At 44.4% G+C, this 25,926-nt stretch overlaps 2 protein-coding genes across 2 annotated transcripts in view; one reads left to right on the top strand and one right to left on the bottom strand.

The window, feature by feature from the left end:
• The window catches only part of LOC112076861 (phosphatidylinositol specific phospholipase C X domain containing 1), a 29,626-nt gene extending 13,786 nt beyond the window's left edge, over positions 1–15,840 (top strand). Inside the window, exons 3-5 of the mRNA XM_070441481.1 lie at positions 2,091–2,252; positions 3,076–3,259; positions 13,999–15,840. Coding sequence (XP_070297582.1) covers positions 2,091–2,252; positions 3,076–3,259; positions 13,999–14,276 — 624 coding nt within the window. The 3' untranslated portion in view covers positions 14,277–15,840. The remainder of the gene's footprint in view (positions 1–2,090; positions 2,253–3,075; positions 3,260–13,998) is intronic.
• Positions 15,841–17,871: 2,031 nt separating this feature from the next.
• gtpbp6 (GTP binding protein 6 (putative)) overlaps positions 17,872–25,926 on the bottom strand; it is a 24,442-nt gene continuing 16,387 nt past the window's right edge. The window contains exons 7-10 of the mRNA XM_070441480.1: positions 23,331–23,539; positions 22,365–22,513; positions 21,088–21,240; positions 17,872–18,098 (exon numbers count right to left, since the gene is read on the bottom strand). Coding sequence (XP_070297581.1) covers positions 17,972–18,098; positions 21,088–21,240; positions 22,365–22,513; positions 23,331–23,539 — 638 coding nt within the window. The 3' untranslated portion in view covers positions 17,872–17,971. The remainder of the gene's footprint in view (positions 18,099–21,087; positions 21,241–22,364; positions 22,514–23,330; positions 23,540–25,926) is intronic.

The following is a 25,926-nucleotide window of genomic DNA, read 5'->3' as shown; positions in this document are numbered from 1 at the left end:
GAACCCCAAACACAAGTAGAAAGTGCTTTATAGTCACCCAGCCTGAACCCCAAACACCAAGTAGAAAGTGCTTTATAGTCACCCAGCCTGAACTCCAAACACCAAGTAGAAAGGGCTTTATAGTCACCCAGCCTGAACCCCAAACACCAAGTAGAAAGGGCTTTATAGTCACCCAGCCTGAACCCCAAACACCAAGTAGAAAGGGCTTTATAGTCACCCAGCCTGAACCCCAAACACCAAGTAGAAAGGGCTTATTAGTCACCCAGCCTGAACCCAAACACCAAGTAGAAAGTGCTTTATAGTCACCCAGCCTGAACCCCAAACACCAAGTAGAAAGGGCTTTATAGTCACCCAGCCTGAACCCCAAACACCAAGTAGAAAGGGCTTTATAGTCACCCAGCCTGAACCCCAAACACCAAGTAGAAAGGGCTTTATAGTCACCCAGCCTGAACCCAAACACCAAGTAGAAAGTGCTTTATAGTCACCCAGCCTGAACCCCAAACACCAAGTAGAAAGTGCTTTATAGTCACCCAGCCTGAACCCAAACACCAAGTAGAAAGTGCTTTATAGTCACCCAGCCTGAACTCCAAACACCAAGTAGAAAGTGCTTTATAGTCACCCAGCCTGAACTCCAAACACCAAGTAGAAAGTGCTTTATAGTCACCCAGCCTGAACTCCAAACACCAAGTAGAAAGTGCTTTATAGTCACCCAGCCTGAACTCCAAACACCAAGTAGAAAGTGCTTTATAGCACCCAGCCTGAACTCCAAACACCAAGTAGAAAGTGCTTTATAGTCACCCAGCCTGAACTCCAAACACCAAGTAGAAAGTGCTTTATAGTCACCCAGCCTGAACTCCAAACACCAAGTAGAAAGTGCTTTATAGTCACCCAGCCTGAACCCCAAACACCAAGTAGAAAGTGCTTTATAGTCACCCAGCCTGAACCCCAAACACCAAGTAGAAAGTGCTTTATAGTCACCCAGCCTGAACCCCAAACACCAAGTAGAAAGTGCTTTATAGTCACCCAGCCTGAACCCCAAACACCAAGTAGAAAGTGCTTATAGTCACCCAGCCTGAACCCAAACACCAAGTAGAAAGTGTTTTTAGTACCCAGCCTGAACTCCAAACACCAAGTAGAAAGTGCTTTATAGTCACCCAGCCTGAACTCCAAACACCAAGTAGAAAGTGCTTTATAGTCACCCAGCCTGAACTCCAAACACCAAGTAGAAAGTGCTTTATAGTTACCCAGCCTGAACCCCAAACACAAGTAGAAAGTGCTTTATAGTCACCCAGCCTGAACTCCAAACACCAAGTAGAAAGTGCTTTATAGTCACCCAGCCTGAACCCCAAACACCAAGTAGAAAGTGCTTTATAGTCACCCAGCCTGAACTCCAAACACCAAGTAGAAAGGGCTTTATAGTCACCCAGCCTGAACTCCAAACACCAAGTAGAAAGTGCTTTATAGTCACCCAGCCTGAACCCCAAACACCAAGTAGAAAGTGCTTATAGTCACCCAGCCTGAACTCCAAACACCAAGTAGAAAGTGCTTTATAGTTACCCAGCCTGAACTCCAAACACCAAGTAGAAAGTGCTTTATAGTCACCCAGCCGAACCCCAAACACCAAGTAGAAAGGGCTTTATAGTCACCCAGCCTGAACTCCAAACACCAAGTAGAAAGGGCTTTATAGTCACCAGCCTGAAACCCAAACACCAAGTAGAAAGGGCTTTAGTCACCCAGCCTGAACCCCAAACACCAAGTAGAAAGTGCTTTATAGTCACCCAGCCTGAACTCCAAACACCAAGTAGAAAGTGCTTTATAGTCACCCAGCCTGAACTCCAAACACCAAGTAGAAAGTGCTTTATAGTCCCAGCCTGAACTCCAAACACCAAGTAGAAAGTGCTTTATAGTCACCCAGCCTGAACCCCAAACACCAAGTGAAAGTGCTTTATAGTCACCCAGCCTGAATCCCAAACACCAAGTAGAAACAGGAGAGCGAGAGAGCACAATGGCCAAGAAGATCTCTCTAAAAAAGATAAGGCAATATTGGGAGGATTATTTCTCATATATGTAATATTTCCTGACTGGTGTCTGTACAGGAAACTCTGAGGGCCGTAGCCTGGTGGTTGGAGTCTCACTCCAAGGAGGTTGTTATCCTAGCATGCAGTCACTTTGAAGGACTCACCGAAAGACTACATGAACATTTAATTTTCTCACTGAAGAAAATCTTTGGGTCTAAACTCTGTCCTCGCAAGGTAAGCTTTGTTATTTCTCTAACTGTAGTCGATGTCAATAGCTGGAAAGACTGATACATTTACAACATTTTTTTGCTAAGAATTACCAGTAGGCCTCTATCGAATTGGATTGCTTTACTGAAAATACTGTATTTCTTCAGTAAATGAAATGAGATGTTTAGTTAATGTTCAGCATGAGAGAAGGCTTCACTAGCTGCCCAGTACTACCTACACAAATCACTAGCTGACCAGTACTACCTACACAAATCACTAGCTGCCCAATACTACCTACACAAATCACTAGCTGCCCAATACTACCTACACAAATCACTAGCTGACCAATACTATCTACACAAATCACTAGCTGCCCAATACTACCTACACAAATCACTAGCTGACCAATACTATCTACACAAATCACTAGCTGCCCAATACTACCTACACAAATCACTAGCTGACCAATACTATCTACACAAATCACTAGCTGCCCAGTACTACCTACACAAATCACTAGCTGACCAGTACTACCTACACAAATCACTAGCTGACCAGTACTACCTACACATATCACTAGCTGCCCAGTACTACCTACACATATCACTAGCTGACCAATACTACCTACACAAATCACTAGCTGACCAATACTACCTACACAAATCACTAGCTGACCAATACTACCTACCTACACAAATCACTAGCTGACCAATACTACCTAACATATCATCAGTAGGATGCTTTACCTTTCTCTGCCCAGGGCTGAAGTAGTGCACTATACACTAGTGCTCTATGCCATATAGACACAGCCTATAACAGAGGCTACTTGTTCTTCTGTCTTTCCCTCCAGGAGACAGTGGTGACCCTGCGTGGTCTGTGGGCAATGGGTTACCAGGTACTGCTGTCGTATGATGACCAGTCAGCAGCACGACACCAGGCTCTGTGGCCAGGTATACCGTACTGGTGGGCCAACCAAAACACGGCCAGCGGGGTGGTCAGCTATCTGGATTGGCAGAAAGACATAGGACGCCCAGGTATGTGAAAAGCCCTTGACTAAAAGTAATAAATTACTTTGAGGTTCAGACATGTTACAGTGCMTAGTCTACACACCCCTTGCACAGTCTTCACATTTTTCCGTTTTAGAATTCAATCCCCAATAATTATTAAATTAAATTTATAAAATTAAATTTTCCTACTCCTCATTTCCGATTTGAACATTTTCCAAATTAATCAAAAATGARGATGTCTTAATTGCGTATGTCTTCACAGTCCAAGAGATAATACTTGGTGAAAGCGCCTTTAGCAGCCATTACAGCTGTGAACCTGTTTTGAATAAGTTTCTACCAACTTTGCACAACTCAAGTTTTGTGGTTTCAGCATCATGTTATGTGGTATGCTTTTCACTGGCGGGGACTGGGGAGTTTGTCACGATTAGAATAAATATGGAAGGAGCAAAGCCCAGGTAAAAACTTCAATGAAAACCTGCCGTACTCTTCTGTAAACCTAACCCCGGAATAGCGTTGGATTTTTCAGTAGGACAATTACAAAATAATGTAACGGGGATCAGACCAACACGCAGCGTAGCCAGTGCTCAACATGTTTAATACGAACGTTAAACGTGAACACTTAACAAATACAAAATAATAAATGTGGCAAACCGATACAGTCCTAGCTGGTGCATAGAAAACACAAAGACAGGAAACAACCACCCACAAATCCCCAACACAAAACAAGCCACCTATATATGATTCTCAATCAGGGACAACGATTGACAGCTGCCTCTGATTGAGAACCATATTAGGCCGAACACAGAAACAGACAAACTAGACACACAACATAGAATGCCCACCCAGCTCACGTCCTGACCAACACTAAAACAAGCACAACACACTATGGTCAGAACGTGACACCAAGACACCAGAATGGATTTTCAAGAGGTGTTTCTGAATGGTTTGAATATTGCTGTCCACCAATAACTCCTGACCAAATTTACTGAGAAAAAAACTATGGATATACAGTATGTTGCCCTAAGAGTTGTTGGTAGAATCTTATTTAAAATGATTCACATCTGTGATGGTTGACAGACGCTGCCATTATAGTCTTAGCTCTGGGGTGTGAAGACATACGCAAACAACATCTTCATTTTTTATTTTTAGGTTGTGTAGATCAGTATGGTTTTATTTTACATTTACGACTCTATTCAATCAGATCCACTTTAGCTGACATTTGCACAGCAAATACAGTATGGGCGCTTCCATAGAGCACAAACCCATATGTTAGAATTGGTTGGCACACTTTGAGGGTAGAAAAACACTTCCCATGTGTCATGACTGTCCACGAGAATCCAAATGGGCCAGATCAGGTTTGCAATGACTAACTTCAATCAGCACCCCCTCTCACCCGTAGAGGGGGAAGGAAAGAACTAGAGGGGATTAACAACTCACGTCCTGTTGTAAATCAATGGAGAAGATCCAGGCCTGTGCGCTCCAAATTCACCAAAGGAATGTGCTTTGGTCTCAACAGACCTTTTTCCCGCTGAAACTCTGAACACGCTCAAAGGTGAAATACTGGAACAACGTTTGTAATGTAGAGCGTGGGGAGGCGATCAATAGAACACAGTCATTTTCTTTGTTATTTTGTGATGTCATTAAAAAAATTATAAAGGAAATACTGTAACTTGGAAAGTATACCCACTACATTTTACATTTACATTTAAGTCATTTAGTAGACGCTCTTATCCAGAGCGACTTACAAATTGGTGCATTCACCTTATGATATCCAGTGGAACAACCACTTACAATAGTGCATCTAACTCTTTTAAGGGGAGGGGGGGGGTTAGAAGGATTACTTTATCCTATCCTAGGTATTCCTTAAAGAGGTGGGGTTTCAGGTGTCTCCGGAAGGTGGTGATTGACTCCGCTTGACCTGGCGTCGTGAGGGAGTTTGTCCACCATTGGGGTGCCAGGGCAGCGAACAGTTTTGACTGGGCTGAGCGGGAACTGTACTTCCTCAGAGGTAGCGAGCAGGCCAGAGGTGGATGAACGCAGTGCCCTTGTTTGGGTGTAGGCCTGATCAGAGCCTGAAGGTACGGAGGTGCGTTCCCTCACAGCTCCGTAGGCAAGCACCATGGTCTTGTAGCGGATGCGAGCTTCAACTGGAAGCCAGTGGAGAGAGCGGAGGAGCGGGGTGACGTGAGAGAACTTGGGAAGGTTGAACACCAGACGGGCTGCGGCGTTCTGGATGAGTTGTAGGGGTTTAATAGCACAGGCAGGGAGCCCAGCCAACAGCGAGTTGCAGTAATCCAGACGGGAGATGACAAGTGCCTGGATTAGGACCTGCGCCGCTTCCTGTGTGAGGCAGGGTCGTACTCTGCGAATGTTGTAGAGCATGAACCTACAGGAACGGGTCACCGCCTTGATGTGAGTTGAGAATGACAGGGTGTTGTCCAGGATCACGCCAAGGTTCTTAGCACTCTGGGAGGAGGACACAATGGAGTTGTCAACCGTGATGGCGAGATCATGGAACGGGCAGTCCTTCCCGGGAGGAAGAGCAGCTCCGTCTTGCCGAGGTTCAGCTTGAGGTGGTGATCCGTCATCCACACTGATATGTCTGCCAGACATGCAGAGATGCGATTCGCCACCTGGTTATCAGAGGGGGAAAGGAGAAGATTAATTGTGTGTCGTCTGCATAGCAATGATAGGAGAGACCATGTGAGGATATGACAGAGCCAAGTGACTTGGTGTATAGCGAGAATAGGAGAGGGCCTAGAACAGAGCCCTGGGGACACCAGTGGTGAGAGCACGTGGTGCGGAGACAGATTCTCGCCACGCCACCTGGTAGGAGCGACCTGTCAGGTAGGACGCAATCCAAGCGTGGGCCGCGCCGAGATGGCCCAGCTCGGAGAGGGTGGAGAGGAGGATCTGATGGTTCACAGTATCAAAGGCAGCCGATAGGTCTAGAAGGATGAGAGCAGAGGAGAGAGAGTTAGCTTTAGCAGTGCGGAGCGCCTCCGTGACACAGAGAAGAGCAGTCTCAGTTGAATGACTAGTCTTGAAACCTGACTGATTTGGATCAAGAAGGTCATTCTGAGAGAGATAGCAGGAGAGCTGGCCAAGGACGGCACGTTCAAGAGTTTTGGAGAGAAAAGAAAGAAGGGATACTGGTCTGTAGTTGTTGACATCGGAGGGATCGAGTGTAGGTTTTTTCAGAAGGGGTGCAACTCTCGCTCTCTTGAAGACGGAAGGGACGTAGCCAGCGGTCAAGGATGAGTTGATGAGCGAGGTGAGGTAAGGGAGAAGGTCTCCGGAAATGGTCTGGAGAAGAGAGGAGGGGATAGGGTCAAGCGGGCAGGTTGTTGGGCGGCCGGCCGTCACAAGACGTGAGATTTCATCTGGAGAGAGGGGGGAGAAAGAGGTCAAAGCACAGGGTAGGGCAGTGTGAGCAGAACCAGCGGTGTCGTTTTACTTAGCAAACGAGGATCGGATGTCGTCGACCTTCTTTTCAAAATGGTTGACGAAGTCATCTGCAGAGAGGGGGGAGGAGGGGAGGAGGATTCAGGAGGGAGGAGAAGGTGGCAAAGAGCTTCCTAGGGTTAGAGGCAGATGCTTGGAATTTAGAGTGGTAGAAAGTGGCTTTAGCAGCAGAGACAAGAGGAGAATGTAGAGAGGAGGGAGTGAAAGGATGCCAGGTCCGCAGGGAGGCGAGTTTTCCTCCATTTCCGCTCGGCTGCCCGGAGCCCTGTTCTGTGAGCTCGCAGTGAGTCGTCGAGCCACGGAGCAGGAGGGGAGGACCGAGCCGGCCTGGAGATAGGGGACATAGAGAGTCAAAGGATGCAGAAAGGGAGGAGAGGAGGGTTGAGGAGGCAGAATCAGGAGATAGGTTGGAGAAGGTTTGAGCAGAGGGAAGAGATGATAGGATGGAAGAGGAGAGAGTAGCGGGGAGAGAGAGCGAAGGTTGGGACGGCGCATACCATCCGAGTAGGGGCAGTGTGGGAAGTGTTGGATGAGAGCGAGAGGGAAAAGGTACAAGGTAGTGGTCGGAGACTTGGAGGGGAGTTGCAATGAGATTAGTGGAAGAACAGCATCTAGTAAAGATGAGGTCAAGCGTATTGCCTGCCTTGTGAGTAGGGGGGAAGGTGAGAGGGTGAGGTCAAAAGAGGAGAGGAGTGGAAAGAAGGAGGCAGAGAGGAATGAGTCAAAGGTAGACGTGGGAGGTTAAAGTCACCCAGAACTGTGAGAGGTGAGCCATCCTCAGGAAAGGAACTTATCAGGCGCGTCAAGCTCATTGATGAACTCTCCAAGGGAACCTGGAGGGCGATAAATGATAAGGATGTTAAGCTTGAAAGGGCTGGTAACTGTGACAGCATGGAATTCAAAGGAGGCGATAGACAGATGGGTCAGGGGAGAAAGAGAGAATGTCCACTTGGGAGAGATGAGGATCCCAGTGCCACCACCCCGCTGACCAGAAGCTCTCGGGGTGTGCGAGAACACGTGGGCAGACGAGGAGAGAGCAGTAGGAGTAGCAGTGTTATCAGTGGTAATCCATGTTTCCGTCAGTGCCAAGAAGTCGAGGGACTGGAGGGACGCATAGGCTGAGATGAACTCTGCCTTGTTGGCCGCAGATCGGCAGTTCCAGAGGCTACCGGAGACCTGGAACTCCACGCGGGTCGTGCGCGCTGGAACCACCAGGTTAGGGTAGCGGCGGCCACGCGGTGTGGAAGCGTTTGTATGGTCTGTGCAGAGAGAGAGAAGAGGGATAGACAGACACATAGTTGACAGGCTACAGAAGAGGCTACGCTAATGCAAAGGAGATTAGAATGACAAGTGGACTACACGTCTCGAATGTTCAGAAAGTTAAGCTTACGTTGCAAAAATAAAATAAAATCTTATTGACTAAAATGATATAGTACTGCTGGCGTTGAAGTAGGCTGGCTAGCAGTGCTGCGTTGTTGACTTTGTTTGAAAGTGTAGCTGGCTAGGTAACCTCTAACTGGCTAGGTAACCTCGACAATTTCTCCAAAACTACACAATTATCTTGGATACAAGGACAGCAAAGACAACTATGTAGCTAGCTAACACTACGCTAATCAAGTCGTTCCGTTGTAATGTAAGTTGTAATGTGAGTTTCTACAGTGCTGCTATTCGGTAGAAGTTGGCTAGCTAGCAGTGTTAGCTAGCAGTGTTGACTAGGTAGGAGAACGGCAGCGCGGCGGACGAAAATAGCTGGCTAGCTAAACGAATAATTACTCTAAACTACTCTAAGCTACACAATTATCTTAGATACAAAGATAGCAAAGACAACTATGTAGCTAGCTAACACTACACTAATCAAGTCGTTCCGTTGTAATGTAATCGTTTCTGCAGTGCTGCTATTCGGTGGCTAGCTGGCTAGCTGGCTAGCTAGCAGTGTTGACTACGTTACGTTACGACGAAAATAGCTGGCTAGCGAACCTCAATAACTACACAATTATCTTTGATACAAAGACGGCTATGTAGCTAGCTAAGATCAAACAAATCAAACTGTTGTACTGTAATGAAAATGAAATGGTAATACTACCTGTGAAGCGGAATGCGAAGCGGAAAGCGGAATGCGACTACTCGCTCCAAACCGGAAGTGTATACATAGATTAAGTTTCCATACTATGGGTTGTGCATGTAATATGAAACAATGATGAAAGTGTTTTTGTTAAGAGAGGGATGTGATTTGAGAAGTTATAAGAGAATTGATTTCCAGAACTTTGCACAGTGACTAATCACCGCCCTGAGTGAAGTCAGGGAGCGTGTCAACCTTCCGGAACCACCCCTTTCGAGCAAAAGGTATAAATGATGGGTTTAGAAAAAAACACATTGGACCAGAAAATGGAAGGAAACTCTCGACTCTGTAGTTCTGTTCAGGACTAGACAAGTCACCAGATACCGGACAACTACGAAGAAGGACAACAGTTGTTGGAACCATTTCGGATAATCAGAACGTTACAAGCGTGCCGCGAAAAGGCCCAAATCCCTTTTTCCAAGGCTGCCCTGTTCACCGAGAGGTCTCCGGCCAAACCAGGCATTTCACGTAAACACATACATGATTTCTTGCTCAAAGCGGGCGGCGGTTCATGTGCAAAGTATATGGTTACTGTAGGTGAGGGTAGTTTCTGAATGTGGCAATGTTAAGTGTCTCTATCTCCCTCTCCATCCCTTCTTTAACAAGCATCCATGTTGTTGTCATTCCGCTACGGTCCCTTTTTCAGCGTATTAAGTCTCCAGTCAATTTCGGTGCAGTGTGTGTGTTTATGGTGAAGGAGACCAGGCTACAGAGGGAGTTTACCTACTGGTGGTGAAGGAGACCAGACTACAGAGGGAGTTTACCTGCTGGTAGTGAAGGAGACCAGACTACAGAGGGAGTTTACCTGCTGGTAGTGAAGGAGACCAGACTACAGAGGGCGTTTACATACTGGTGGTGAAGGAGACCAGACTACAGAGGGAGTTTACCTACCGGGGGTGAAGGAGACCAGACTACAGAGGGAGTTTACCTACCGGTGGTGAAGGAGACCAGACTACAGAGGGAGTTTACCTACCGGGGGTGAAGGAGACCAGACTACAGAGGGAGTTTACCTACTGGTGGTGAAGGAGACCAGACTACAGAGGGAGTTTACCTGCTGGTGGTGAAGCAGACCAGACTACAGAGGGAGTTTACCTGCTGGTGGTGAAGCCAGACGACTACGAGGGAGTTTTACCTGCTGGGGTGAGGAGACCAGACTACAGAGGGAGTTTACCTGCTGGTGGTGAAGGAGAGACCAGACTACAGAGGGAGTTTACCTGCTGGGTGAAGGAGACCAGACTACAGAGGGAGGTTTACCTGCTGGTGGTGAAGGAGACCAGACTACAGAGGTAAAGAGGGAGTTTACCTGCTGGTGGTGAAGGAGACCAGACTACAGAGGTAAAGAGGGAGTTTACCTGCTGGTGGTGAAGGAGACCAGACTACAGAGGTAAAGAGGGAGTTTACCTGCTGGGGTGAAGGAGACCAGACTACAGAGGTAAAGAGGGAGTTTACCTGCTGGGGTGAAGGAGCCCAGACTACAGAGGTAAGAGGGAGTTTACCTGCTGGTGAAGGAGACCAGACTACAGAGGTAAAGAGGGAGTTTACCTGCTGGGGTGAAGGAGACCAGACTACAGAGGTAAAGAGGGAGTTTACCTGCTGGTGGTGAAGGAGACCAGACTACAGAGGTAAAGAGGGAGTTTACCTGCTGGTGGTGAAGGAGACCAGACTACAGAGGTAAAGAGGGAGTTTACCTGCTGGGGTGAAGGAGACCAGACTACAGAGGTAAAGAGGGAGTTTACCTGCTGGGGTGAAGGAGACCAGACTACAGAGGTAAAGAGGGAGTTTACCTGCTGGTGGTGAAGGAGACCAGACTACAGAGGTAAAGAGGGAGTTTACCTGCTGGTGGTGAAGGAGACCAGACTACAGAGGTAAAGAGGGAGTTTACCTGCTGGTGGTGAAGGAGACCAGACTACAGAGGTAAAGAGGGAGTTTACCTGCTGGTGGTGAAGGAGACCAGACTACAGAGGTAAAGAGGGAGTTTACCTGCTGGTGGTGAAGGGACCAGACTACAGAGGTAAAGAGGGAGTTTACCTGCTGGTGGTGAAGGAGACCAGACTACAGAGGTAAAGAGGGAGTTTACCTGCTGGTGGTGAAGGAGACCAGACTCCAGGGTAAAGAGGGAGTTTACCTGCTGGTGGTGAAGGAGACCAGACTACAGAGGTAAAGAGGGAGTTTACCTGCTGGTGGTGAGGAGACCAGACTACAGAGGTAAAGAGGGAGTTTACCTGCTGGTGGTGAAGGAGACCAGACTACCAAGGTAAAGAGGGAGTTTACCTGCTGGTGGTGAAGGAGACCAGACTACAGAGGTAAAGAGGGAGTTTACCTGCTGGTGGTGAAGGAGACCAGACTACAGAGGTAAAGAGGGTTTTTACCCAAAAGGGCTTTGTAGATGAACACATACACATGTATCTTTCTGATAAAGTGAGGTCCAACCTACCATTTGGTACAAGGTGCAATTGTGGGTGAGTGACTTGGCATTTGTAATAAAGTGCAAGGATGCATGATTAACAGAGTCCAGTCTCTGTAAGACAGAGGAGGTTGCATGCATATACAACAACCATAATCAAATACAGAGAGAAAAGTGGCCTGAACAAGCTTCTTTCTAGCCATAAGGAGCAGGACACTAATCCGGACGCTTTTAAGAAATCCTGCTATGCCCTCAGACGAAACATCAAACAAGCAAAGCGTCAATACAGGATTAAGATTGAATCCTACTACACCGGCTCTGATGCTCGTCGGATGTGGCAGGGCTTTGACGGACTACAATGGGAAACCCAGCCGCAAGCTTCCCAATGACGCAAACCTTTTGTGCTCGCTTTGAGGCAAGCAATACTGAAGCATTCATGAGAGCACCAGCTGTTCCGGACGACTGTACGATCACGGTCTCCATAGCCGATGTGAGCAAGACCTTTAAACAGGTCAACATTCACAAGGCCGCGGGACCAGACGGATTACCAGGACGTGTACTCAGAGCATGCCCTGACCAACTGACGAGTGTTTTCACTGATATTTTCAACCTCTCCCTGACCGAGTCTGTGCCCAAGAAACCTGCTTAAATGACTACTGCCCTGTAGCACTCACGTAGGTAGCCATGAAGTGCTTTGAAAGGCTGGTCATGACTCACATCAACACCATCCCGGAAACCCTAGACCCACTCCAATTTGCATACTGCCCCAACAGATCCACAGATGATGCAATCTCTATTGCACTCCACACTGATCTTTCCCACCTGGACAAAAGGAACACCTATGTGAGAATGCTATACAGCTCAGCATTCAAAACCATAGTGCTCACAAAGCTCATCACTAAGCTAAGAACCCTGGGACTAAACACCTCCCTCTGCAACTGGATCCTGGACTTCCTGACGGGCCCCTCAGGGGTGCGTGCTCAGTCCCCTCCTGTACTCCCTGTTCACCCATGACTGCATGCCCAGGCACGACTCCAACACCATCGTTAAGTTTGCAGATGACACAACAGTGGTAGGCCTGATCACCAACAACGATGAGACAGCCTATAGGGAGGAGGTCAGAGACCTGGCCGTGTGGTGACAGGATAACAACCTCTCCCTCAACGTGATCAAGACAAAGGAGATGTTTGTGAACTACAGGAAAAGGAGGACCGAGCACGCCCCCATTCTCATCGACGGGGCTGCAGTGGAGCAGGTTGAGAGCTTCAAGTTCCTTGGTGTCCACATTACCAACAAACTAACATGGTCCAAGCACACCATGACAGTCGTGAAGAGGGCACGACAAAGCCTATTCCCCCTCAGGAAACTAAAAAGATTTGGCATGGGTCCTCAGATCCTCAAAAAGTTCTACAGCTGCAACATCCTGACTGGTTGCATCACTGCCTGTTATGGCAACTGCTCGGCCTCCGACCGCAAGGCACTACAGAGGGTGGTGCGTACGGCCCAGTACATCACTGGGGCCAAGATTACTGCCATCCAGGACCTCTATACCTGGCGGTGTCAGAGGAAGGCCCTAAACATTTTCAAAGACTCCAGCCACCCAAGTCATAGACTGTTCTCTCTGCTACCGCACGGTAAGCGGTACCAAAGCGCCAAGTCTAGGTCCAGTCCAAAATAGATTCTACCCCTAAGCCATAAGACTCCTGAACAGCTAATCAAATGGCTACCCAGATTATCTGCATTGTCTCCACCCTTCCCTCTCTTTTACACTGCTGCTACTCTCTGTTGTTATCATCTATGCATAGTCACTTTAACTCTACCTACATGTACATATTACCTCAATTACCTTGACTAACCGGTACCCCCTGTATATAGCCTCCACATTGACTCTGTTTACCCCCTGTATATAGCCTCCACATTGACTCTGTACCGGTACCCCCTGTATATAGCCTCCACATTGACTCTCTACTGGTACCCCCTGTATATAGCCTCCACATTGACTCTGTACTGTTATTTTTTGTTATTTTACTGCTGCTCTTTAATTATTTATTTGTTATTTTTTACTTATCTATTTTTTACTTAACATTTATTTTTCATAAAACTGCATTGTTGGTTAAGGGCTTGTAAGTATGCATTTCACTGTAAGGTCTACACCTGTTGTATTCGGTGCGTGACAAATACGATTTGATTATACCTAAAGCGCACATTCCATGTAGCCTCATTTACAAGTTAGAACACTGGAATGTAAGATGTAATTTACACCTCGATTAGGATTCTAGAAATCCTTATTTAAATAATTTTTACATTTGAGCCTAATTATTTCTATATCGCGTACACTTTCTCCTTTTGAACTTCTATACGAGAGTAGGACGGTGTGGCTTCGTGACAATGATGAACAGCTTTCTTTTTTTGCCGGTGTCTGCTACCGCTGGTTAATGCTTGATCTGATTGAATCTAGGCCTTACGACTGCGCAAGGGGTGTGTAGACTTTCACATGACTCTGTATGTTATAACTCTTCAAATAGCAACATATCAAGAGGACCATGACAATGTCTAGTGATACTGTTGTGAACTGCCTCTGTAAAAAGGGCTTTATAAAATCCATTTGATGTGAAGTCCGTGTGTTCAGAGATGTACTGTAGGGCTCAATCTGTGTCGCTGGTGTGTCTCCACTAACACAACATTATCTTTACGTTTCAATCACGCTGTAATGCTGAACTTCCGTGATACGGCTTGAGTAGAGCCCTTAAACTTTAATCCACGTTTTGTCTTGTTCAGATGGTTTCTTTGTGTCCGGTCTGAACCTGACGGCTGACCGCTCCTACATCGCGCTGCACCCCCGTCAGTCCCTGCAGACCTTAACCCTGGCTAACTGGAAGGAGCTGAGGTCGTGGCTGGAGGAACAGGTCCCTGGACCACACTCTAACAACCTCAACATCATAGCAGGAGACTTTATAGGACCTGTCCCCTTCTGTCCTCTGGTCATCAACCTCAATAGAAAACTGTTACGGCAGCAGAGGACGGATCAGAGGACTCTTAAAGCAGAGGAGGACTGACTACAGATGAGAAATCAAATATCTGGTTTAGGGAGTCATTCAGTCAAAAATAGGTCATTCAAAGAGAACAGAAAACTGCTACATCAGCAGGGTTACGACAACCAGTCATTATTTGGTTTCACTGGGAATCATACTGACCATAGAAAGTCATTCCAATAGAAGCCCTAGATACTTCAGAAATGATTCACACCCTTTGACTTTTTACACATTTTGTTACAGCCTGAATTTAAAATGGATTMAATTGAGATTTTGTGTCACTGGCTTAAACATAATTCCACTTTGACATTATGGGGTATTATGTTTTTAGAAATGAATTAAAAATGAAAAGCTGAAATGTCTTAAGTCTCAAAGTATTCAACCCTTTTATGTCAGGAGTAAAATGTGCTTAACAAGTCACATAAGTTGCATAGACTCACTCTGTGTGTAATAATGGTGTTTAACATGCTTTTTGAATGACTACCTCATCTCTGTAACCCACACATACAATTATCTTCAAGGTCCCTCAGTCCAGCAGTGAATTTCAAACACAGATTCAACCACAAAGACCAGGGAGGTTTTCCAATGCCTCGCAAAGCAGGACACCTATTGGTAGATGGGTAAAGATAAAAAACCAGACTGAATATCCGTTTGAGCATTGTGAAATTATTAATTACACTTTGGATGGTGTATCAATAAGCCCAGTCACTACAAAGATACAGGCGTCCTTCATAACTCAGTTGCTGGAGAGGAAGGAAACTGCTCAGAGATTTCACCATGAGTCCAATGGTGACTTTAAAATAGTTACAGAGTTTAATGGCTGTGATAGGATAGAACTGAGGATGGATCAACAACATTGTAGTTACTACACAATACTAACCTAAATGACACAGTGAAAAGAAGGAAGCCTGTACAGAATAAATTATATACCAAAACATGCATCCTATTTGAAAGAAGGCACCAAAGTAAAACTGCCCCAAAAAATTGGCAAAGAAATTATCTTTATGTACTGAATACAAAGCGTTATATTTTGGGCCAATCCAACACATCACTGAGTACCACTCTTCATATTGTCAAGAATGGTGGTGGCTGCATCATGTTATCGGTGTGCTTGCCATCGGTAAGGACTGGGGAGTTTTTTATGATGAAAAGAAACGGAATAGAGCTAAGCACAGGGAAAATCCTAGCGGAATAATCTGGTTGTCTGTTTCCAACAGACACTGGGAGATGAATTCACCTTTCAGCAGGACAATAACCTAAAACACAAGGCCAAATGTACACTGGAATTGCTTACCAAGAAGATGGTGAATCAGTGGCCTGGTTACAGTTTGGACTTAAATCGTCTTGAAAATCTATGGCAAGACTTAAATGGTTGTCAAGCATTGATCAACAACCAACTTGACAGTTTGAAGAATTTAAAAAAAAAKAATGTGCAAATGTTGTACAATCCAGGKGTGGAAAGCTCTTAGAGGTTTACCCAGAAACACTCACAGCTGTAATCACTGCCAAAAGGGGATTCGAACACCTATTGAATACATATGTAAATGAGATATTTCATTTTCAATAAATTTGCAAGAAATTCTTAAAACATGTTTTCAGTTTGTCATTCTGGGGTATTGTGTGTAGATGGGTAAAACCAATTAATAACTGTTTTATTCAAGCTGTAACACCGTGGAATAAGGCACGGGGAATGAATACTTCCTGAAGCCACTGTACCTCATACTTACGCCCCTTATTCCGCCTTTCAATGCTATGGATTTTTCTACAGAAAAACTGTTACATGACTCTTACAGTACAGGTCAATATTTTGTTTTAGGGAGTCATTAAGCCAACAAAAAGTCATTCCAAAATAACCACTACATAGGCTACCTCTTATACATTCGTTTTTCCTTTTTCTATGCAATGAATTTTAAAATACAGGAATATTCTACTTTTTACAGTGATAAGATATTAAATTTAAGAGATCAAATGTTACACATGCAGTGTTTCTCCACTAATACAACCAGACCAGGTGAATGTTTCTCCACTAATACAACCAGCTCAGGTGAATGTTTCTCCACTGAAACAACCAGATCAGGTGCAATGTTTCTCCACTATACAACACTCAGGTGAATGTTTTCTCCCACTATACAACCAAGATCAAGGTGAATGTTTCTCCACTAATAAAACCAGATCAGGTGAATGTTTCTCCACTAATACAACCAACAGGTGAATGTTTCTCCACTAATACAACCAGATCAGGTGAATGTTTCTCCACTAATACAACCAGCTCAGGTGAATGTTTTCCACTAATACAACAGATCAGGTGAATGTTTCTCCACTAATACAACCAGATCAGTGAATGTTTCTCCACAATACAACCAGCTCAGGTGAATGTTTCTCCACTAATACAACCAGATCAGGTGAATGTTTTCTCCACTAATACAACCAGACCAGGTGAATGTTTCTCCACTAATACAACCAGATCAGGTGAATGTTTCTCCACTAATACAACCAGATCAGGTGAATGTTTCCACTAATCCAACCAGACAGTGAATGTTTCTCCACTAATACAACCAGACCAGGTGAATGTTTCTCCACTAATACACCAGTCAGGTGAATGTTTCTCCACTAATACAACCAGCATAGGTGAATGTTTCTCCCTACATACAACCAGATCAGGTGAATGTTTCCCACTAATACAACCAGACCAGGTGAATGTTTCTCCACTAATACAACAGATCAGGTGAATGTTTTCTCACTAATAAAACCAGATCAGGTGAATGTTTTCTCCACTAATACAACCAGCTCAGGTGAATGTTTCTCCACTAATACAACCAGATCAGGTGAATGTTTCTCCACTAATACAACCAGCTCAGGTAATGTTTCTCCACTAATACAACCAGATAGTTCAGGTGAAATGTTTCTCCACTAATACAACCAGATCAGGTGAATGTTTCTCCACTAATACAACCAGACCAGGTGAATGTTTCTCCACTAATACAACTAGCTCAGGTGAATGTTTCTCCACTAATACAACCAGACCATGTGAATGTTTCTCCACTGAAACAACCAGATCCAGATCAGGTGAGATGTGAAACATGATAGACAGTTAATAATTAATCAATATACGGTTATACTTTGTCACTTTCCTGTTTACATATTTACATTTAAATACATGAAATGCATTGTATCATTCATAAAAGAGTGGTTTGGTTTTCTGATGAAACAGCTGACAGTATTTGTTGTGTGTTCCCTATAAAAGGATGTTTTAACAGGAACTCTCGGTAACAGTGATTATGGGTAAAGTTATAACAGGAACTCTCGGGAACAGTGATTATGGGTAAAGGCTCCAGTCCGGCCGAACTCGCCTCGCTGAACCGAACGAGTGTGCTCCATACTCACTTAAAAGACCTTTGCTTGAAAAAACAAGAAAATAATTGGCTATACTGTAGTACTGTTTGTCCATTTTGAGACACCGTAGCCATTATACAAGGATTTTTGTTGTTGTAGTGGGGACAGTAACATTAGTACTCAAAAAATAAAGACTTTATTAAGGAAAATGTTTTTATTTGTATGTCAAACATTTGATGCATTAAGGTGTCTGTAATATAATAAATGTGTCAAAAACGAATGTAGACATGAATAAATGCATTTCTATGGCTGCCCGGTGGCTTCAAAAAGCCTCCTGTCAATCATCCAGGGTTKAGACACATCATTGGTGTAGACCTGTCGTGTTTCTAACTAAGTTGGAACGTCTTCCTGTAGCGTCCGTACGCAGCAGCACTGATGATCACCTTGACGACAGCAGAACCTTCATCAGGGTTAACGTCCACTTCCTGAACTGTTGCCTCCTTGTACAGCCAGCTAGAAACACACGAAGAAGAAGTTCATAATAATAACTTGATTTATATAGCGCTTTTCGATACAAATAACAAAGTGATTCACATCATAAAATAAAAGTACTAATAAAGAAACAGACAGGAGGAAGGAGAATGAAACAGATAGCTAATTAAAATCAGACATTAAAATATTATTTATAAAGGTGTGTCTTCAGCAGGGATTTAAAAAGAGGCACTGAATCTGGAAACCTAATCTGCTCTGGCAGTCTAGGGGTCCTTATGGAAAATGTCTGGCCTTTAGTTTTCAACCTAGACTTTGGAATAGTCAACAGTGGCCTGCCAGAGCATCTCAGGCTGAGTCCTGGCTCGTAGGGAGATGAATGGTCAACATTAGGCTGTGTCCTGGCTCTTAGGGAGATGGATGGTCAACAGTGGCCTGCCAAAGCATCTCAGGCTGTGTCCTGGCTCGTAGGGAGATGGATGGTCAACAGTGGCCTGCCAGAGCATCTCAGGCTGTGTCCTGGCTCATAGGGAGATGAATGGTTAGAGATATAGAATGGGGATAAACCAAGCCTAGCCTTAAACATGAATAATATCATTTTAAAATCTATTCTAAAAGGCCCTCATTCCGACCTGAGTTAAGCGTAAATGGAACGTAATTTCCTTTATATGCACTTTTCTCTCTATGCGTATTCTGAAGTTGAACTAAAGAGAATAGCATGCTATTCACCTGCTATTCACCTGTTATTCACCTTTTATTGACCTGCTATTCACCCACTACTCACCAACTATTCAACCGCTATTCATTTGGGGGTGGAGATCAAATAAATGAAGGTGTGTCTACAGATCCACTGTATTAATGAAGGTGTGTCTACAGATCCACTGTATTATCCACTGCCTTTTTTATATTTTTATTTATTTATATATATATTTTATATATTTTGTTTGCCTTCACCTCCTTTATCTCACCTCACTTGCTCACATTGTATATAGACTTATTTTTCACTGTATTATTGACTGTATGTTTGTTTTATTCCATGTGTAACTCTGTGTTGTATGTGTCGAACTGCTTTGCTTTATCTTGGCCAGGTCGCAATTGTAAATGAGAACGTGTTCTCAATTTGCCTACCTGGTTAAATAAAGGTGAATTTTTTATTTTTTTTTATTTTTTATGGAGGTGTGTCTACAGATCCACTGTATTAATGGAGGTGTGTCTACAGATCCACTGTATTAATGGAGGTGTGTCTACAGATACACTGTATTAATGGAGGTGTGTCTACAGATACACCGTGTTAAATGAGACACCATTCTCCATGCACCGTTATTTACAACTTGATAAGAGCTATTGATGGCCATGTACTGTTATCTCCACCCGGCACAGCCAGAAGAGGACTGGCCACCCCTCAGAGCCTGGTTCCTCTCTAGGTTTCTTCTTTTCCTAGCCACCGTGCTTCTACATCTGCATTGCTTGCTGTTTGGGGTTTTAGGCTGGGTTTCTGTACAGCACTTTGTGACAACGGCTGATGTAAAAAGGGCTTCATAAATACATTTGATTGATTGATTGATAAGAGCTAGGTAAATGAGACACCATTCTCATTGCACTATAATTTACAACTTCATAAGAGTTATTGATAAGAGCTAGGTAAATGAGTAATGCGTTTGGAGAAGGGGATTGTAAATATAAATGACACTTGTTTTAGATATATTTGATCTCACAATAGCTGGAGACAAATGTGAAACCAGTCATACAGTGCATTTGTAAAGTACTCAGACCCCTTGACATTTTCCACATTTTGTTACGTTACAGCTTTATTCTCAAATTAATTAAATAGTTTCCCCCCCCTCATCCAATGACACACAATACCCCATAATGACAAAGCAAAAACTGGTTATTAGAATTTTTTGCAAATGTAATAAAATTATATAAACTTAAATATTACATTTACATAAGTATTCAGACCCTTTACTCAGTACTTTGTTGAAGCACCTTTGGCAGCAATTACAGAATGGAGTCTTCTTGGGTATGACGCTACAAGCTTGGCACATCTGTATTTGGGGAGTTTCTCCCATTCTTCTCTGCAGATTCTCTCAAGCTCTGTCAGGTTGGATGGGGAGCATCGCTGCACAGCTATTTTCTGTTCTCTCCAGAGATGTTAGATCGGGGTTGGTGCCAGGTTTCCTCCAGACGTGACACTTGGCATCCAGGCCAAAGAGTTCAATCTTGGTTCCATCGGACCAGAGAATCTTGTTTCTCATGGTCTTTAGGTGCCTTTTGGCAAACTCCAAGCGGGCTGTCATGTGCCTTTCACTGAGGAGCGGCTTCTGTCTGGCCACTCTACCATAAAGGCCTGATTTGTGGAGTGCTGCAGAGATGGTTGTCCTTCTGGAAGGTTCTCAGACCTCCACAGAGGAACTCTGGAGCTCTGTCAGAGTGACCATTCGGTTCTTTGTCACCTCCCTTCTCCCCCGATTCTTGTAGGAAGAGTCTTGTTGGTTCCAAACTTCTTCCATTTAAGAATGATGGAGGGGACCTTCAATGCTGCAGAAATGTTTTGGTACCCTTCCCCCGATCTGTGCCTCTCAGAGCTCTACAGACAATTCATTCGACTTATGTATACTTATGTAAATAAGGTATTTCTGTTTTACATTTTGAATACATTTGCAAAAAAAAATCTAAAAACCTGTTTTCACTTTATCATTATGGGGTAGTGCGTGTAGCAAAAAATAAATAAAAATAATTATTTTTAGAATAAGGCTGTAACGTAACAACGTGGAAAAAGTCAAGGGGTCTGAATACTTTCTGAATGCACCGTACTTACTGTATATACTGAAGAAGAAGCAGAAGCAGAAGAACATSCAGAAGCAGAAGCAGAACGCCATATGAATGAGGTTGTTCAAAGTGACTGCTACTATATTCCTGTCATTACTGTAGCAGTCACACACAGCATGTGGCTCGATTCCATTACCTTTAACCTCTTGACGCTAGGGGTCTGCCAATGTTAAGTTAACCTTACCTTAACTGGGAGCTGCTGAGGTCCACAGGGAGAGTCAGGACCTGTTTCCCTGTAGATCTCACTATAGCTTCTTCTACTACTATCTTCAGCTCCTCCAGACCCTGTTCTCTCAGAGCAGAGATAGGCAAGCTGTTGGGCTCAGAGGGCTCATAGCTGAGGATGACAACATATCCATGTAATGAATAATAAGAACTTATATATGGATAAACACCATAGTCACATATACATCTCACAGACTTTAGTTCCTCCCCTCAACAGACTTTAGTTCCTCCCCTCAACAGACTTTAGTTCCATCCCCTCAACAGACTTTAGTTCCTCCCCTCAACAGACTTTAGTTCCTCCCCTCAACAGACTTTAGTTCCTCCCCTCAACAGACTTTAGTTCGCTCCTAACAGAACTTTAGTTTCCCTCAACAGACTTTAGTTCTTCCCCTCAACAGACTTTAGTTCCTCCCTCAACAGACTTTAGTTCCTCCCCTCAAACAGTCTTTAGTTCCTCCCTCAACAGACTTTAGTTCTCCCTCAACAGACTAATTTGGCATCTCACCGAAGTGTTTTGAGTGTGCTGTTCTAACTGTGTGTGTGTGTACGTGTGTACGTGTGTGTGTTTAAAACTACTTGTGGACCAAAAGTCCCACAAGAATAGTAAACGAACAAACATTTGACCAACTGGGGACATTTTGTTGGTCCCCACAAGTTCAAATGCTATATCTAGGGGTTTAGGGTTAAGATTAGAATTAGAATTAAGTTCAGGGTTAGGAGCTAGGGTTGGGTTTTTAGGTTTAGGAGCTAGGGTTAATTTTTAGGGTTAGGAGCTAGGGTTGGGTTTAGGGTTAGGAGCTAGGGTTGGGTTTTAGGTTTAGGAGCTAGGGTTCATTTTAGGGTTAGGAGGCTAGGGTTGGGTTTAGGGTTAGGAGCTAGGGTTGGGTTTAGGGTTAGGAGTAGGGTTGGGTTAGGGTTGGAGCTAGGGTTAGTTTTAGGGTTTAGGAGTTTTAGGGTTAGGAGGCTAGTGTAGTTTTAGGGTTAGGAGCTAGGGTTCATTTTAGGGTTAGGAGCTAGGGTTGGGTTTAGGGTTAGGAGCTAGGGTTGGGTTTAGGGTTAGGAGCTAGGGTTGGGTTTAGGGTTAGGAGCTAGTGTAGTTTTAGGTTAAGGTTCGGATTAGGGTACGGGTTAGGATACGGTTTATGTTCAGGGGAAATAGGATTTTGAATGGGACTGAATTGTGTGTCCCCACAAGGTTAGCTGTACAAGACTGTGTGTGAATGTTATTCTCCTCACCTGTCCACCAGATCTATCTTATTGTGGACTTCTACGATGGAGCTCATCAGTCTGTCTGGGATCTGAAGGTTCCTCAGGACATTCAACACATTCTCCTTCTGGTTCACAGTCTCTGGGTGGCTGATGTCTCTCACATGGACTATCAGGTCCTGGGGACAGAACGAGGAGAAAGAACACTATCTATACAGCAGTATGTGGACGCCCCTTCAAATTAGTGGATTCAGCTATTTCAGGCACACCTGTTGCTGACTGGTGTGTAAAATCGAGCACACAGCCATGCGATCTCCATAGACAAACATTGGCAGTAGAACGGCCTAACTGAAAAGCTCAGTGACGTTTAATGTGGCATCGTCACAGGATGCTACCTTTCCAACAAGTCAGTTCCTCAAATTTCTGCCCTGCTAGAGCTGCCTCGGTCAACTGTAACTGCTGTTATTGTGAAGTGGAAACGGACAGGAGCAACAACGGCTCAGCCGCAAAGTGGTAGACCACACAAGCTCACAGAACAGGACTTCCGAATTGTCTGTCCTCGGTTGCAACACTCACTACCGGGTTCCAAACTGTCCCTGGAAGCAACGTCAGCACAAGAACTGTTCTGTCTGGAGCTTCATGAAATGGGTTTCCATGGACGAGCAGCCGCACACAAGCCTAAGATCACCATGCGCTATACGAAGCGTCAGCTGGAGTGGTGTAAAGCTCGACGCCATTGGACTCTGGAGCAGTGGAAACACGTTCTCTGGAGTGATGAATCACTTCACCACCTGGCAGTCCGGTTAATGAATCTGGGTTTGGCGGATGCCAGGAGAACGCTACCTGCCCCATAGTGGAGGAGGAATAATGGTCTGGGGATGTTTTTCATGGTTCGGGCTAGGCCCCTTAGTTCCAGTGAAGGGACAATGTAACGCTAATCGAACACCTTTGGGATGAATTGGAAACATTTTGAAATGAAAAAGTGTTGTAACATACAGAGTGAATGACGTCCTCCAGCGTAGCGGAGAAGGAGTCTATGAGCTGGTGGGGAAGCTGGGACAGGAAACCGATGGTATCCACATAAAGCACAGTCATGTGACTAGGCAGCGTCCCGGCGTGCACCGTGACGTCCAGCGTGGCAAACAGCTGATCTCTAGGCTGCAGTGCAGCGTCACCCGTCAACGCCTTGATCAGAGTTGTCTTACCTGGTGGAGAGGACGGAGTTTAACAGCAATGAACAGGCAGAAGAGACAATATTTTAATTAGATATTAAATAAGTGCTTCTGGAGGTGTAATAGTCAGTAAATAAGTGGGTAAATGCTGATCACATTTAGCAACAACAGGTGGGTAAAAGACGCAAAATTAAAAACGGCTCATAATAATGTCCGGAACGGAGCAAATGGAATGGCATCAAACGCCTGGAAACCATGGAAACAGACTATGGGAGGAGCACAGTACTACATAGAGCCATGACATCATGGAACTCTATTCCACATCAGGTAACTGATGCAGCAGGAGAATCAGATTTAAATACAGATAAAATACACCTTATGTAACAGCGGGGACAGTGAAGCAACACAAACATAGACGCACGCATACAGTCGTGGCCAAAAGTTGAGAATGACACAAATATTAATTTTCACAAAGTCTGCTGCCCTAGTTTGCATATACTCCAGAATGTTAGGAAGAGTGATCAGATTAATTGCAAAGTCCCTCTTTGCCATGCAAATGAACTGAATCCCCCAAAAACATTTCCACTGCATTTCAGCCCTGCCACAAAAGGACCAGCTGACATCATGTCAGTGATTCTCTCGTTAACACAGGTGTGAGTGTTGATGAGGACAAGGCTGGCAATCCCTCTGTCATGCTGATTGAGTTCGAATAACAGACTGGAAGCCTCAAAAGGAGGGTGGTGCTTGGAATCATTGTTCTTCCTCTGTCAACCATGGTTACCTGCAAGGAAACACGTGCCGTCATCATTGCTTATTGTTTGCACAAAAGGGCTTCACAGGCACGGATATTGCTGCCAGTAAGATTGCACCTAAATCAACCATTTATCGGATCATCAAGAACTTCAAGGAGAACGGGTTCAATTATTGTGAAGAAGGCTTCTCTGATGAATTCGATTGTTTGGGGAATCTGGAAAAAAGTTGTTCGCGGGAAGACAAGGTGAGTGCTACATCAGTCCTGTGTCATGCCAACAGTAAAGCATCTGAGAGCATTCATGTGTGGGGTTGCTTCTCAGCCAAGGAGTGTGCTCACTCACAATTTTGCCTAAGAAACAGCCATGAATAAAGAATGGTAGCAAACACATCCTCCGAGAGCACTTCTCCCAACCATTCACAGGAAACAGTTTGGTGTGAACAATGCCTTTTCCAGCATGATGGAGCACCTTGCCATAAGGCAAAGTGGATAACTAAGTGGCTCGGGGAAAAAACATCGATTTTTGGGTCCATGGCCAGGTAAACTCCCAGACTTAATCTCATTGAGAACTTGTGGTACATCCTCAAGAGGCAGGTGGACAAACAAAACCCCACAAATTCTGACAAACTCCAAGCATTGACTTATGCCAAGATGGGCTGCCATAGTCAGGCTGTGGCAAGAAGTCTAATTGACAGCATGCCAGGGTGGATTGCAAGGTCTTTGAAAAAGAAGGGTCAAACTGCAAATATTGACTCTTTGCATCAACTTCATGTAATTGTCAATAAAAGCTTTGACACTTATGAAATGCTTGTAATTATACTTCAGTATTCCATAGTAACATCTGACAAAATATCTTAAAGACATCTGAAGCAGCAAACTTTGTTGGAATTAACTATTTGTCATTTCTGAACTTTTGGCACGACTGTAGATATGTGGTAGTAGAGTAGTGGTCTGAGGTAACACACTTAATGTATTGTAGATATGTGGTAGTAGAGGTCTGCGGTAACACACTAATGTATTGTAAGATATGTGGTAGTAGTGGTCTGAGGTAACACACTTAATGTATTGTAGATATGTGGTAGTAGAGTGTGGTCTGAGGTAACACACTTAATGTATTGTAGATTGTGGTAGTAGAGTAGTGGTCTGGGTAACACACTTAATGTATTGTAGATATGTGGTAGTAGTAGGTCTGAGGTAAACACTTAATGTATTGTAGATATGTGGTAGTAGTGGTCTGAGGTAACACACTTAATGTATTGTAGATATGTGGTAGTAGAGTAGTGGCTGACGGGTAACACACTTAATTTTGTATTGTAGAATGTGGTAGTAGAGTAGTGGCTCTGAGGTAACACACTTAATGTATTGTGATATGTGGTAGTAGTGGTCTGAGGTAACACACTTAATGTATTGTAGATATTGGTAGTAGTGGTCTGAGGTAACACACTTAATGTTTGTAGATATGTGGTTAGAGTAGTGGTCTGAGGTAACACACTTAATGTATTGTAGATATGTGGTAGTAGAGGTCTGAGGTAACACACTTAATGTTTGTAGATATGTGGTAGTAGAGTTTGGTCTGAGGTAAACACACTTAATGTATTGTAGATATGTGGTAGTAGAGTAGTGGTCTGAGGTAACACACTTAATGTATTGTAGATATGTGGGTAGTATG

This window comes from Salvelinus sp. IW2-2015, unplaced genomic scaffold (genome assembly GCF_002910315.2).
Source record: "Salvelinus sp. IW2-2015 unplaced genomic scaffold, ASM291031v2 Un_scaffold4094, whole genome shotgun sequence".
NCBI lineage: Eukaryota > Metazoa > Chordata > Actinopteri > Salmoniformes > Salmonidae > Salvelinus > Salvelinus sp. IW2-2015.
This window is presented reverse-complemented; position numbering and strand designations above follow the sequence as displayed.